Source organism: Lagopus muta, chromosome 24 (assembly GCF_023343835.1).
Source record: "Lagopus muta isolate bLagMut1 chromosome 24, bLagMut1 primary, whole genome shotgun sequence".
In the NCBI taxonomy this organism is placed as follows: Eukaryota; Metazoa; Chordata; class Aves; order Galliformes; family Phasianidae; genus Lagopus; species Lagopus muta.
The window spans coordinates 688,812-702,976 of NC_064456.1; the positions used below are offsets into that span (position 1 = coordinate 688,812).

At 61.0% G+C, this 14,165-nt stretch overlaps 1 protein-coding gene across 1 annotated transcript; it reads left to right on the top strand.

The window, feature by feature from the left end:
* Positions 1 to 941: 941 nt before the first annotated feature.
* SYT2 (synaptotagmin 2) lies at positions 942 to 12,762 on the top strand. Its single transcript, XM_048926310.1, has 9 exons — positions 942 to 1,046; positions 7,992 to 8,174; positions 8,270 to 8,439; positions 8,812 to 8,928; positions 9,033 to 9,200; positions 9,293 to 9,460; positions 9,571 to 9,688; positions 10,093 to 10,226; positions 10,714 to 12,762. The coding sequence occupies exons 2-9, from the start codon at positions 8,009 to 8,011 to the stop codon at positions 10,918 to 10,920; spliced, it is 1,248 nt and encodes a 415-aa protein (XP_048782267.1). The 5' UTR covers positions 942 to 1,046; positions 7,992 to 8,008; the 3' UTR covers positions 10,921 to 12,762.
* The last annotated feature ends 1,403 nt before the right edge of the window (positions 12,763 to 14,165 follow it).

Genomic DNA, 14,165 nt, shown 5'->3' on the forward strand with positions numbered 1-14,165 from the left:
ATGTGATGGAAAGCACAGCAATGATAGCAGGGTAACAAAGTCCTGGGCTGCAGCAAATGAGGACAAGCTCAAATGCAACAACCGTAGACACAGAAACAGCAGAAGAAAAACTGCTTACCTTTAGAAGACCTCCACAAGACAGGGACCTCCAGCAAGATGCTCCCCCTTCCCCTGCCAGACCTTAGAAGAGGGCTGGGGTGGATCCTGGCTCCACCCCTTTCTGTCACTCAGGTACATTGCACACACCTGAGCTCCCCTGCTTGGCCCTGGCTTCCCACCAGGTGCTCCATCACTGCTCCAAGCTGTGTCAGCTTTGCCACTACAGGATCTGACAGCACGTGGTAGGGGTGCTACACCACCCCCATCGGTATGACAGCACCCATGGGTGCTGCAGCACCCAGTACGTGCACACCATCAGCCCATATTCGTACAGTGGCACCCACGGGGTGCTGCAGCATGCGATGTGTGGATGCTGCAGTACAACTCCGTGCAGGTACAGCAGCACCTATAGGGTACTGCACTGCCCGGTATGGGCTGAGTAGCACCCCATACAGCTGAATCACCACCCTGTCTAGGTACAGCAGCACCCACGTACAGGCACACCATCACCCCACAGCTGCAGCAGCACCACTGGGGCGCCGCAGCGCTGACTACAGTTACATCATCCGGTCGGTACAGGTACGCGGCCAGCCCACGCTCCCAAGGTGACCCCGACCTTTCTGCCCCCCGCGGCCCCTCGGGGCTGCACGGAGGGCTCCTGGCTGCGCCCGGCACGGGCGGAGCTCCGGGGTTGGGGGGTCTGGCAGCTCGCAGCCCGCAGCCCCGCGGTTCGCTGCGGGGACCCCGCGCCGAGCACAGCGCTGGGGGCGGGGCGGACTGCGGAGGGGGGCGGGGCTTGTCGAGGGAGGGGCGGGGCTTGTGGGTAGTGGGCGGGGCTACGCGGAGCCGCTGCACGCGAGCCCGGAGGGGCCGGTGCTGCCGCAGCGCCCGCACCCGTCCCGCACCGGTCCCGCACCGCACCGCACCGCGCTCCGCCGCAGCGCACGGTAAGTTCGCGCCCGCCGAAGTTTCTCTCGGCGCTCCCCGGGTGCCGCAGCGGTGCGGGTTCTGCGGGACGGGGCTGCCCGCTCTCCCGGTGATCCGTCCCCGGTGTGTGCGGGTGGCAGCGCCGTTTCCCGGTGTCGGTGCGGGGCTGGTGCGGGATCCCGGGGACGCGAGGAGACTGCGGGCTCTGGGCGCTGCCCGGTGCCAGGGGCTGTGCCGGTGGCTGCCCATAGGGCGATGCGCTCTCGGTTCCCCCGTCTGCGAGGCTCACGGCTGCGGGATCCCCCCGGGTTGAAAGAACCACCGCCCCCGGATGTGGGAACCCCCCCGGGATGCGGGACGCACCCCGGGTTTCAGGGCACCCCGGACCACCGGTGGCTCTCAGCCGCGCACCCACACGCGTTCGGGGCCGGGAGCGCCCTTGGAATCCCGGCGCTGAGAGGTGGCCGGGGGTTCCCCATCCCCGCAGTTGCAGCCACGGTGCGGTGCGGTGCGGGTAAACGGCGGCAGCATCGCGGCTCCGGACCGGCAGCTCCCGGTGTTCTTCGCCGCGTCCTGGACCGCGGCCAGCTCTGCCGGTCCGTTCGCGGGGCTGCAGCATCCTCCGCGCTCCTCCTGCACGCGGGGTGCGGCGGTGGGGCGGTGCGGGGCGGCAGCGTTGGGCTACAAGGGGCAGTGTGCCCGCATCCCGCCCGCAGCCTACTTTCAGAGGAGCGGCAGCGACCCCAAAAAAGCTCTGCCAATCGCACGGGGGGAAGGCAGCTGGACAAAGTGACTGTGTCACGCGTTGCTCGGTGGTCCCCAACTGCAGCCCGAGCTTTGGAACCTCCGTGTGTGTCCCCCTGCACTGCGTGCGCCTTTGGTGCAGCGATGGGATGTCACCCACCCTGGGACCTCAACCGCCCTGCTACGACACCCTCCCTATGATGACACCCACCCTGGGATGTCACCACTGCAGGTTGTCCAGGGGTCCCCCACCCGCCCCTCTGCAGCAGCAAAACTTCTACCTGATGGTGCACTCAGGTGCTGCTGCAGATTTTCCACTCTGTGCGCGCTGTATGGGAGCTCAACGACCGGCAGGCGTCGTCTCCTGCCTGCTGCATTATTCCTCGCTAGCGCAGCGCCTCGGCCACGCTGCCGCGGGCTGCTGGGGCCCTGCGGGATGCCCGGGGCTCTCACCTCACCGCGGGGGTCAGTGCTCGTGGCTGGATGCTGCTGCAGAGAAGCAGAGTGGCTTTGCTGGTTTGCGACTCGGGGTGAGCGTGGGGTGCTGTGAGAGGTGATGCACCCAAGGTCATTGAGCAGTGGGACATGAGCCACGCAGCTCGGGAACGGCACGAACCCATCGGACACCCCAACAGCCCCGTGTTTCTCTGGGAGCGATGCTCTGCCCGCTTCTTGCAGGTGGTGAAGCGCGGGGATGGATCTGACCTTGTTCCCAGTTACCTGCACATCTCCAGCCCCTGCACTGGGCAGTGGGATCCCCTTACTGGGAGCTCCTGGACCCCATCCCTGTAGGAGTGCGTTTCTGCCCCCACATCAGCCCAGCAGTATCGGTGTGCAAATGTCCCCCGCACCGCATCGCCTCGGGCAGCCCCGGCTCAGCGCTCTCTGCCCGATGCCACGGCGGGAGGGGGAGAGGAAAACACAGACGGACCCCCAGCCGCCCAGCGGCTCATTGGGCGCTGCAGCGCTCACTGCTGGGGGAGCGGCTCCCTGCTGCTGGAGCCCATGGGAAGCTGATGGAGGGGCGCCGAAGCGCAGAGGGCTCCTGCAGGGCGGCAGCGGGTGCTGCTCTGCTCACCGTGCTGCTGGCAGAGGCCCAGCTCCCGGCGCCAGATGACTGCGGTTCCTAATTATTGCTTGAGTTTCTGCTCCTCCTGGCTGCGCAGGGAGGTGGGGTGTCCTCGAGCAAGATCAGTGCCCAAGGCAAATAGACGGGACCGAGTGCCCGCTGCTTTCCAACCCCGGTGTTGTTTTCTTTTCCTCCTAACCCCGCAGCAGAGCTCAGTGCCGTCCTGCTGTCCCCACACCCGGAGCTCTGAGCAGTGGAGGCTGTCTGTGCGCTTTGCCCTTGGCTGCAGATGGCTCAGCCTGCTGGGTGGGAGCCCCTCTGCTCCCCCCTCATCCCCACCCCGTGTTCAGCTCCCACAGGAGCCCGCATTCCCCCAAGTGCTCTTTGATTATTAGCCCAAATAATTGTGTTATCGCATCGGCTGAAATGTTTCAGATGCCAAAGCTAATTTTGCTCTTCATGCCTTCCTTCATTGGTAATGGGATTTTGATAACATCACACGTCCAGAGGTATTGGATCAACCCAGCATAATTCCCCATTTATTAATTAAACCGTAAATTAGGCAGTGTGTGGCTGGAATCTAAGATGCCCTGCACTGTTGCCACCCACTGCCTGCATCACCCATCCCAACCAGCCCCAAAACATGGGATGTGATCCCCCAGATGCTGGCTGCTTGGAGCATTGCTGCCATAGGGGGTCTGCTCTCTGGGTCCGGACAGGGGCCATCCCTGTCCCTATGGGGTGCTTCTATGGGATGTGCCCACGCTGCAGCCCACATGCTGGGTTGCTCTGTGCTGTGCTGAATTGCTGTGGTGTGCCCCTTCGTGTGGCCATCCTGCACTCTGCACCAAACCAGCACTGCTGAACGCAGGCAGTGCTGCATCCACAGCCCTGCACAGAAGGGGCTCCTGGCTTCGTGGTTCTGCTTAAAGGCATCATTGTAGGTCTTCCTTGCTCCTCTGCTCCTCCTCAAAGAGTGCAGCAGAGCAGAGCTCTGGGCTGGGCATTGCTGGGAGATGGGAGGGAGCGACTGCAGCTGGCAGGAGGTGCAGGAGGTGCAGTCCTGGTGCCGTGTTCAGCAATATCTGTCCCACAGAGAGCTGGAGGTGGTGCATGGGTGCCATGGGGTGGTTGTGCAGGCACTGCAGGGGCTGCAGGAACCGTTCTGGTGCTTGGAACGATGGCAGCGTGTGAACTGAGTTCAGTGCGTGGTGGCACTTTGGGGATGTGGGCCTTGACCAAAGATGGCTGGGGCAGGAGACCTTGTAGCACAGCGAGCCCCGTTTGGTTGTGCTGCTCCTCCAGGATGCGTGATGTGTGCCCCAATTCCCTGGGAGCATCGCAGGACTGCAGCTTAGGCTGCAGAGGGCCTGGAGCTGCATGGCTGCCCGGCGGCTTTCATCCATCTGCACAGCCAGACAGATCTGGGGGATCGGATCCCAGCTTTGCTGGGAGCAGGCGAGGTGGGCAGGGGCTGCCAGCACTGTGCCATCACTCTCCTTCCTCCAAACCAAAATCGATGCGGCTCGACTCCGCGCTCCTGGCTCAGCTCCTGGCTCTGCCCCAGGAGCCGTCGTCTGCCTTCTCCTCCTATTGATTGGAGACACCGCAGCTCCATGGCACAGCACGGAGCGTCCCGGCATGGGCAGAGCAGCACCAACACGGCCGCACCAAGCCTTTGTGATGCCAACCTGGTGCACAGCCGGCTGCTTGGGATGGCTCTGCCCCAGCGCCTTCTGTTGCCCTATTTAGAGCAGCCAGCATGGCGTGGGGAGCGGGCTGGGATGGGCAGCGCCTGTCAGCAGTTGGGGAGGGTTGGTGGTGGTTTGGGGAGGGTTGGTGGTGGTTAGCAGCTCTCCGTGGTGTCGCTGCGTGGGGGCTGAGGGCACTGCAACAACACTTCTCTGCAGCACAAGGCTGTGTCTGTGCTGCTGCACCAGGAGGGCTGCTCCCAGCGCCCCATGGCCTCTGCAGGTGCCTCAGAGCCATCTCTGCTTTGCTTCCCTGCTAATTAGCCATGGAGCTGCCTTCCGTGGGGTCTCAAAGCGCTGAGGAGCCAAATGATTTCACAGGGCAGGAGAAGAGCAGCTGCTGTGACGGCGCTGCAGCAGCTCCAGGGAGTGCTGTCTGCAGCCCACACTGCGTCCTGCTGGGCAGGGGACAGCTGGGACAGCTGAGCCCTGCAGGGACCCTGAGAGAAGCCCTGGGATGGCAGATGCACCATGTGCAGCTCAGAGCTGCCTGCTTTGGAACTTGCACTTGCCACTTGTTTTTGCCTCCCTGTGTACTTTTGAATCCCATCCCCACAGCATTCCCAGCCCCTTCCCTTGGGCTCAATGTGGGCTGGGGCTGTGGGGTGTGACCTTCACCCTCCAGCTCCATGCATCCATCGACCTTCAGCTGTTCCAGATGTGTGTGCTGCACTGATGGGAGCTGCAGCAGCGCTGGGCAGAGGGAGCAGCGCGTTCCGGCTGGGGGACGTCCTGAGCCATTAATCTGGTGGCCAAATGATGGATGAAGGCTACCTTTAAGACTGTATTTAACTGCTCTGCATCTCCGGGCTCTGCTTTCAATAGCACAGAGGCTGTGATGGAGGAGCAGGGTCCTTGCTCAAAGCAGCACTTCCAGCACAGCCGCTCCCTGCGTGGGATTGTGCTGCATCTCGGCTGGGATCGGTGCTGGCAGCCCCAGCAGAGCCCTCTGCAGCTCACGCTGTTCCCCCCCCATGACAGTCCTCGTTGTTTGCCTCCGTTTCCCTCTGTGGGATGTGCTGTGTGGTTGGAGCCCATCTTTGGGTCACCCTGGGACAAGGCACAGCCACTGCGTGAACCCGAGCGCAGCGAATCGCGGCTCCTGCAGCCGGCCGTCCAGGCGTGCCGCCTCTAATTGCTGCCTCAGCTTCATTAATCATGATTAGCTGCTGTTTTCTGCCCTTCTGCATGTCCCCACACCTCTGTCTGGTTCTGGTCCTTGTGGTCCCGGGCAGCTCCCACTTCTTGCCCATGCACCCTGCTTTGCCCTGGGAGGCTGTGATAGGGATGGCTGCAGCCCTGTCCCTCTTCCTGTCCATATATCCCCATCCCTTTCCCTCCATGCCAAGGGCAGTGGGGACTGTGGTGCTGCTGTGCCTGGGGGCTGTTGCACTGGGATAGCTCCGGTCCCCACTTTTTCTTGCGGAGGCTCTGCGGGTTGAAGCTGTGTATGGGAATGGGAGCAATGAAGGGATCACTGGAAGGATTTCCTGAGCCCAAACTGCAGCTGGATGCAGAACTTCCCCAGTGTCGGCATGGAGGAATCCCAGGGGGATCCATGGGGGTTTGCAGGGTGAGGGTGAGGGCCCTGCAGTGCTGCTGGTGCTGAACCCCCATCTGATCTTGGGCCAAGGGCGAGGGGAGATGGGTGTGAATGGAATGCACAGGAGACAGAGCGGCAGGGGGGTGAGGGAGCTGCCATCCCCCCCACGACAGCTTTCCTTCAAATGGACAGAAAACAGAAAGAAGAAAATGTGCAAGAGAAAAAAATAAAACCAGCAAGCAACACACAGACCTGAGCCCTGCAGCGCTGCATTGCAGTGCCTTTGCTGCACCTGCACTGCACTGCACTGCACGGGGAGGGGAGGGGACACCGTGGGATGGTGGCAGAGGGGGGACATGGGGATGCCTGGGGCTCATGGTGTGGAAAGGCAATACCAAAAGCGATGGAAAATGTCACCCTTAGGGCTGTGCAGAGTCCCCCTCTGTGCATGGCCAAACTCCTTGACATCGCACACGGACGTGCACACAGGTGCAGGCTGCCTCCTCCTCCTCCTCCTCCCACTTGGCTGCACTTCCTTGCACCGTGCTGCAACCCATGGCTGTGGCATTGCAGGAAGGACAGACGGGTGGCACTGATGGTGGCACTGATGGGTGCAGTGAAGGAAGGGCTGCTCGCCCCCGGATCCTCACCTCTCTGACATGGTTTCTGGCGTTTCCATAACAGATGGGCAGAAATGTGTGCATCAGCAGTTTGGAGAGAAAGTCATCCCATGGAGAGCAGAACAGGGCTGCTGCTGCTGCTGCTGCAGGACCTCTGAGGGGGAGGAAGGGTTTGGGGCTGAGTGGGAGCTCCTGAGCTGAACACGTCCTGGTGCAGCTCCAAGGGGTGCACTGGGGGCTGCAGGAGGTGCTCAGAGCCTCAGGCAGGCTTGGTGCAAGCAGGGCTCACTGCAGGCATTGCTCAGCTGCAGGCATTGCTCGGTGCTGCAGGCATTGCTCAGAGCTGCAGCAGGGCTTGCAGCAGACATTGCTCACTGCAGGCATTGCTCCAAGCTGCAGGCAGAGCTGGTGCCAGCCCCGCTCAGCACTGAGGGCTGCTGAGCACCTTCTCCTGCAGTCCTGGGCTTTAAGTTCCCCAAAACAGCACCAGCAGCCTGAAAACTTTGGCCCTGCCTTTGGGTTCTGTGGTTTCTCAATAGAGAAGCATTCGGGTGGTGGTGAAGCAGTGACCTTGGCACTGACTGCAGCAGGGATGGAAGTGATGAGTGTGGGCTGTTTTGGTGCTTTCTGAGGGGCTGCCTCAGTTGGGGTGGGTGGGACAAACTCCTCTGCCCTCTTCTCTATGCCAGGGTTATGGAGGCCACCTGGGTCAGGTCCTGGTGCCCTTCACATTGCTTTTGCTGCAGAAGTGAATGCCACATCTGCAGCTCTCGGGCTGGGTGTCCCCGTTCTTGGGGGCTGCTCTGTATCTTGAGGGACTGGGAGGTGACAGGAGCAGCTGGGACACGGTGCTGAGCTGGAATGGGAGCTTTAGGCTGGGAGCATCAGGGAGGAACTCATGGCTGGTGCTGTGGGATGTCACCTTCATTTGCAGCTGGAGGCTCAGCTCTGCACTCTGTGTGTTGGGATGCAATCAGGGACCAATGGAACAGCCCCACCACAGGGCCCATAGGGTGCCACCGAGTCATCAGGGGGGCATCTCCAGTGGGAGAGGGCACAGGGATGTGTGGGTCATCCCAACCCCACTTGGGCTGGAAGTGCCTCCACGGCCCCGCTGGATGGCAGCAGCATCTGGAGCTCCTGCAGGGAGTTTGTAGGGGCTCTGGAGGTGTAAAGGGCCAGGAAATGTGGCTGCTCAGGGTCACAGCGGGGACCAAGGGACCTGTGCTGTGTTGCAGGGTTCCCCAGTCCCACCATGACATTCAAGCAAGCATCCATGATGGCCCCGGAGGCCACGGCCACCACGATGCCCATGGCCACCATGGAGAACTCCACCGAGGCTGCGGGGCCGGGAGAGAGTAAGGAGGACATGTTTGCCAAGCTGAGGGAGAAGTTCATGAATGAGCTCAACAAGATCCCTTGTGAGTGGCTGCCCCTCCTCCCGGGACCCCTTCCCCACGTCTCCGCAGGGTGTGGGGTGGTGGGGCCAGATGGGGCTGAACTGTTGTCCCTGCAGTGCCTCCGTGGGCCCTCATCGCCATCGCGGTGGTTGCTGGCCTCCTCCTCCTCACCTGCTGCTTCTGCATCTGCAAGAAATGCTGCTGCAAGAAGAAGAAGAACAAGAAGGAGAAGGGCAAAGGCATGAAGAATGCCATGAACATGAAGGACATGAAGTCGGGCAACCAGGTGAAGTCCTTTGGGGTGCTCCAAGGGTCTGCTGGTTTGGTGTCCCCAGGGTTTGGGGATCTCCAGGTGGATGGTGCTGTGCAGAACCGGACCATCTCCCCATTATAGGGTCCAGGAGGGGATGGGGGAAGGGGGTTTCATGGGACCAGTGGGTCTGGGGAGTGATGCTGCAGTGCATATCCGACCTGTGTGCTGCAGCAAAGGGGTTCCTTTGTGATTCCCAAATACTAAAGGGATGCTGTGTCCCAGGGGATCAGTGGGGCCGTACAAACACCCAGCTCCCTGCCTTGCCCTGGGTCTCTCCCCAGTGCTGTCCATGACATCACTCTTTTCCCTTGTGCCGCTCTCCCTGGGTGCTGCTCTGGCCACCAGGACGATGACGACGCAGAGACAGGACTGACAGAGGGGGAAGGTGAAGAAGAGGAGAAGGAGCCAGAGAACTTGGGCAAGCTGCAGTTCTCGCTGGATTATGATTTCCAGGCAAACCAGGTGCTGGAGGGGCTGGGATTTACCCGGGGTGTTCATCTGGGGAGGAAAAATCTCCCACCTGGGGCTGGGAGCCCGCTGTGCTGAAGGCACTTTGTCCCCTCCAGTTGACCGTGGGGATCCTGCAAGCGGCTGAACTGCCGGCTTTGGACATGGGTGGCACCTCAGACCCCTACGTCAAGGTGTTCCTGCTCCCCGACAAGAAGAAGAAGTATGAGACAAAGGTGCAGAAGAAGACGCTCAACCCTGCCTTCAACGAGACCTTCACCTTCAAGGTGAGCACCTTGCCTGGCCCCACAGCTGCGCCTCGCTGGGTGCTGAAGGCTCCTTGGGGCTCCATGCCACCGGGTGGCTCTTCCCTGTGCAGGTCCCTTACCAGGAGTTGGGTGGGAAGACGTTGGTGATGGCCATCTACGACTTCGATCGCTTCTCCAAGCACGACATCATTGGTGAGGTGAAGGTGCCCATGAACACGGTGGATCTGGGCCAACCCATCGAGGAGTGGCGGGACCTGCAGAGCGGTGAGAAGGAGGAGGTGAGAGCTGAGACGCGGAACGGCCCCACAGCACTCGGGATGGACCCACCTCGGTGCCGTGAGCCGGGTCTGACCCACTTCCTCCTTTTTGCCAACGCTCTGCTCGGCAGCCGGAGAAGCTTGGAGACATCTGCATCTCCCTCCGCTACGTGCCCACGGCCGGCAAGCTCACCGTCTGCATCCTGGAGGCCAAGAACCTGAAGAAGATGGATGTTGGGGGCCTCTCAGGTGGGTGCTGCTCGGGGGTGTCATCCTGCTGACCCATCCCAGTGCTCTCAGAGTCCTTTGTTGGAGGCAGCCTGAAGTCTGGCTGTAGGGAGGACGAGCCCCCTGCCCCTTGGCAAGGGTAGTTTGGTGCTCAGTGCATGACAAGGTTTGGTTTCATTGCTGGCATCTCCTGCTCCATCAATGGGGCATCTGCTGCTCCCAGCCTCCCTGCAAGGAGAATCACAGCAGGCAGGGCAGCTCCATCCCTTGCCCAGCGACTCCCTAAATTGGAAATATTTTGGCTTCGGCTTCCATCCACAAACCTCCAAACTCCTCACCTCCCAGTGCCCTCATCTTGGGCTGAGATCTGCCCCAGGGTGTCCCATGGGTGTCCCAGCCCTGCTTGATGCCCCCCCTTCCCCCAGATCCCTATGTGAAGATCCACCTGCTGCAGAACGGGAAGAGGTTGAAGAAGAAGAAGACCACAGTTAAGAAGAAGACCTTAAACCCTTACTTCAACGAGTCCTTCAGCTTCGAGATCCCCTTTGAGCAGATACAGGTTGGTGTGCTGACATCCCTGGGGATGTGGGGGGGGGAAGTGAAGGATGTCCTGGCAGCCTGAGGCCTCCTGCTGAGCTGCTGGTCCAGCTGGAACCCAATCCCTGAGCCTGGTCTGGAGACGCACCTTCAAACCCAGCCCACGGCAGGGCTGGGGCTTCCATAGAATCATCCAATCATTAAGGTTGGAGAAGACCTCAAAGTTCATCGGGTTTTTGCACTCCATCCCCCCCATGCCACTAACCACGTCCCTCAGTGCCACATCTACCCGTTCCTCTGCTCCTGGACCTGCAGTGCTCACCCCAGGTTTGGGAAGGGTGGCCACGTGAGGGTGAGCGGAGTCCCCACTGTGACCCCGTGTCTCTGTGGGATGGAGAGGTGGAAGGACGGAGGGGACTTTGCCCCAAAATGGCCACTGTGTGGCTCAGCCCTGTGGGACCCCTGGGGCTCTGCCTTCCCGCCCCTCTAACGACAGCTTCCTCCTCCAGAAAGTGCAGGTGGTCATCACGGTGCTGGACTACGACAAGCTGGGCAAGAACGAAGCCATCGGCAAGATCTTCACGGGCTTCAACTCCACGGGCACGGAGCTGCGGCACTGGTCTGACATGCTGGCCAACCCGCGGCGGCCCATCGCCCAGTGGCACTCACTGAAGCCAGAGGAAGAAGTGGATGCAGCTCTCGGGAAGAACAAATAGAGGATCTGCAGCCGGCGCGGCGGACATTGAAAGCGACCCAGAGCTACCGATACCTCAGTTACGCAACCTTTGGTTTGGTTCTTTTTTGTTGTCGCTGTTCTGTTTTAAGCTGAAATACCCTTTGACAGCTGTGGAAGGGTTTCCAGACAGTCCCAATAGCTTCCAGGGGAAGAGGTTAAAGACTCGGATGGTTCTTTTCATTCTCCAGCATCGCTCCCTCTGGCTGCATGCCCCATCGCCTTTGCCCAACATCCCTCCCCACTGCTGCATCACCGACCCGCGGCCTCACCGCCTCCGTTCTGCCCGTGGGGATCGCCCAGCATCGCTGCATGGAGGTGCCACCAGATGACCACACTCACTGTGCTTGCTTGGGGCTCCAGCACCAGCGCGGACATCCATGACCTCTGCGGGAGACCTGGCTGCCTCCCCTCTCCTGCTGTGCCTCCCGTGGGGTGAGAATGAGATGCTGGGCCGCTCCAGCTTTGGCTGCTGCTGGGAAGAGGTGCGCAGGGACGGCGGAGCTGTGCTGCAGGAGCTGGGGGGATGCAGGAGGAGCACGAGGACGGAGAGCTTGGAGGAGACGAAGCACGGGATGCAGTGTGGGCCACCACTGCGTGTCAGCAGGGGCTGAGCCACGGAGCTCCGCGTTTCCCATCGTGCTTGGAGCTGCTGTTTGCCTCCTGACGGCACAGCATAGAAACCCATCGCTCCAGATGCTTCCCTGCGGCTGCTTCACGTGGAGAGGTGTCTGAGTGCTGGAGGAGCTGCTGTGGGACCCATTGCCATCTGCACGGCTCAGCCCCATTGCGGGCACCCAGCGGAGCCCAGGTGGGGCTCTGGCAACTCCGGCCCTATGGCTGCATCCCACCACTGGGGGGCCGCATCCCCCCCCTTCCCCATGGGCTGCTGCTCCCCAGGAGCCGACTGCTGTCACATCCGCCCTTCCCACTCCTACTGGGTGGAATAAGCCATATTCCTGTTGCTGGCAGCAGCGCTGGTTGGGTAAGAGCTTCTCTGGATCCAAGCCCCCGAGCTGGGAAGCTGATGGCCTTGCCTGGTTCAGCCCGGTCCTTCCTGGGGCACAGTGTGTCCCCATGTCCCTGTGCAGCTCTCCCCAGCAGCTTTGTGCTTGCTGCTCTGCTTTGCTTTCCTGCACCCCAGGTCTTGTGGCAAAGGTCCTGGTGAGAGGAGCTCCTTGGAACGTCCTCAGCATGCAGAGTTTGGCACTGTTAGGCTATGAAAGAGACTGGCATTCAGGTGAGCAAGCTTGCAGCAGAGAAGCAGAGTTTCAGAGTGCAGTGGGGAAGCCCCAGGCACTGGGATGCTGCCGGGAGTCTACACCCGGTGTCTTGATGCCAGCACCCCAAGCCCAGGTATGATGTGCCAAAGCTGAGCTCCTCCTGGGGCCACTGGATGCTTTGGCACTGCCCCCTCCTCCTCCCCCCCCCCAGCTGGAGGCAGGGAAGAGATGAGGAACTCAGCAATGAGGGACAGTGGAGCTCTGGGGGTGCAACCCCAGTGGGGGACACCTCCATCCTTGCTGTGGTTTGGGGTTCTGGTAGCCACAACTGTGGTGTGCAGTGGGGCTGGGCTGGGACCGGGGACCCCAAACTGCTGTCCCACTCCTGGGGTCCGTGTGCTGGGGCTGGGAGCAGTGGTTCCCTGGCTTTGATTCATTTCTTGTCCTGTGTCAGGGTGTGAACACAGCCGTGCACAGACCGTGTAGAGAAGGGAGGAGAAATCTCGGGGTGGCTTCAGTGAATGGGAGCGTGGGGCAGCAGCAGGAATCCCTCAGCCCAGACCCAGAGCCCCAGCGTTCCATTGGAAGCAGCAGAGGAGCAGATGCTGTTCACACCCCCCCCATGTCCCCCCTGCCCCATGCACCCCCCGCCCGCTCCCCATCCCTGCTGCACTTTGCAATTTCCATTTGGACTCTTTATGCTTCGGGGCAGGAGGGGGAACTCTGACTTTAATACATGATACGTCTTTCTTTATTTTTAATTTTAATAATAATAACAATTAAAAAAAAAAAGGGACAAACCACCGACCTACGAAAGCCATCTGTGCTGCCTCTGCCCCCCCAGCTGTGTGTAGGTACCTGTATGGAGACGTCCATCGCTGTACAAACCACGAGCAGTGCATGAGCCCCGCAGCATGGCCCGGCCGTGCCCGAGCAGAGCAGTGCGGGCGACGGACAAAACTCATTGCCTGAGTGCTCCTCCCCCCTCCAAAAAGACGAAACAAAATAAAACAAAATCGTGCAGAAGAAGAAAATAGGCCAAGAAGCACCGCATGCCTGCAGCCCGCGGAGGGTGAGCGCTGCCAGCCGTGCCCTCCACCCGCGTCTCTCGTCCCCGTGTTTGTCGCGTTGTCCCATCGTGGCTTCAGTGTTCTGTGTCGCGTTGGTGCGTCTCACATCACTGCAACTTTAGAAGCCATATCAGACCGCAGCGCCCCGGGGGTCCCGCGTGGCCGCCAGCCCCGGCCGTGGGGCTCAGAGCTGCGGGGGGGCGGGCGGTGAAACCAGGGATGTCCTGCAGTGACATCTGTGCTGTGTTGGAGATGGCGGTGGGAAGGTGTTGGGGAGCGGTTCTGGGGCTCTGCTGTGTCTGTTTGGGGGCTGCTCCCTTCTCCTTCTCCTTCTCCTTCTCCTTCTCCTTCTCCTTCTCCTTCTCCTTCTCCTTCTCCTTCTCCTTCTCCTTCTCCTTCTCCTTCTCCTTCTCCTTCTCCTTCTCCTTCTCCTTCTCCTTCTCCTTCTCCTTCTCCTTCTCCTTCTCCTTCTCCTTCTCCTTCTCCCCTTCCCCTTCCCCTTCCCCTTCCCCTTCCCCTTCCCTTTCCCCTTCCCCTTCCCCTTCCCCTTCCCCTTCCCCTTCCCCTTCCCCTTCCCTTTCCCGTTCCCGTTCCCGTTCCCCTTCCCCTTCCCCTTTCCCTTCCCCTTCCCCTTCACCTTCCTTTTCCCCTCCTCCTCCTCTCCTTTCTCTCCCTTTTCTCTCTCCTCTTTCTTCTCCCTCTCCCTCTCGCAGTGACACCAGCGCCATCCTCCTGGGGACAGAAGTGAGGCCACACAGCTTTGCCTTCGTGCCCCATAACTGGGAGGATGAAGCCCCCATCCCCATCCCCCCGCCCGCCCCTGCAGCGCTGGGCTCCGGCAGGAAGCTGCTTTTAAAGCCCCTTCCCCTCGTGTGGACTCTGTCATTCCCGTCTCTGATCGTTCAATGGTTATTTTGTAATGATATCTGTCTCCT

Coding starts and splice junctions, on each gene's coding strand:
- SYT2 (XM_048926310.1), top strand. CDS start 8,009: ATGACATTCAAGCAAGCATCCATGATGGCCCCGGAGGCCACGGCCACC. Junction 8,175..8,269: donor TGAGCTCAACAAGATCCCTT/GTGAGTGGCTGC, acceptor TTGTCCCTGCAG/TGCCTCCGTGGGCCCTCATC. Junction 10,227..10,713: donor TCCCCTTTGAGCAGATACAG/GTTGGTGTGCTG, acceptor TTCCTCCTCCAG/AAAGTGCAGGTGGTCATCAC.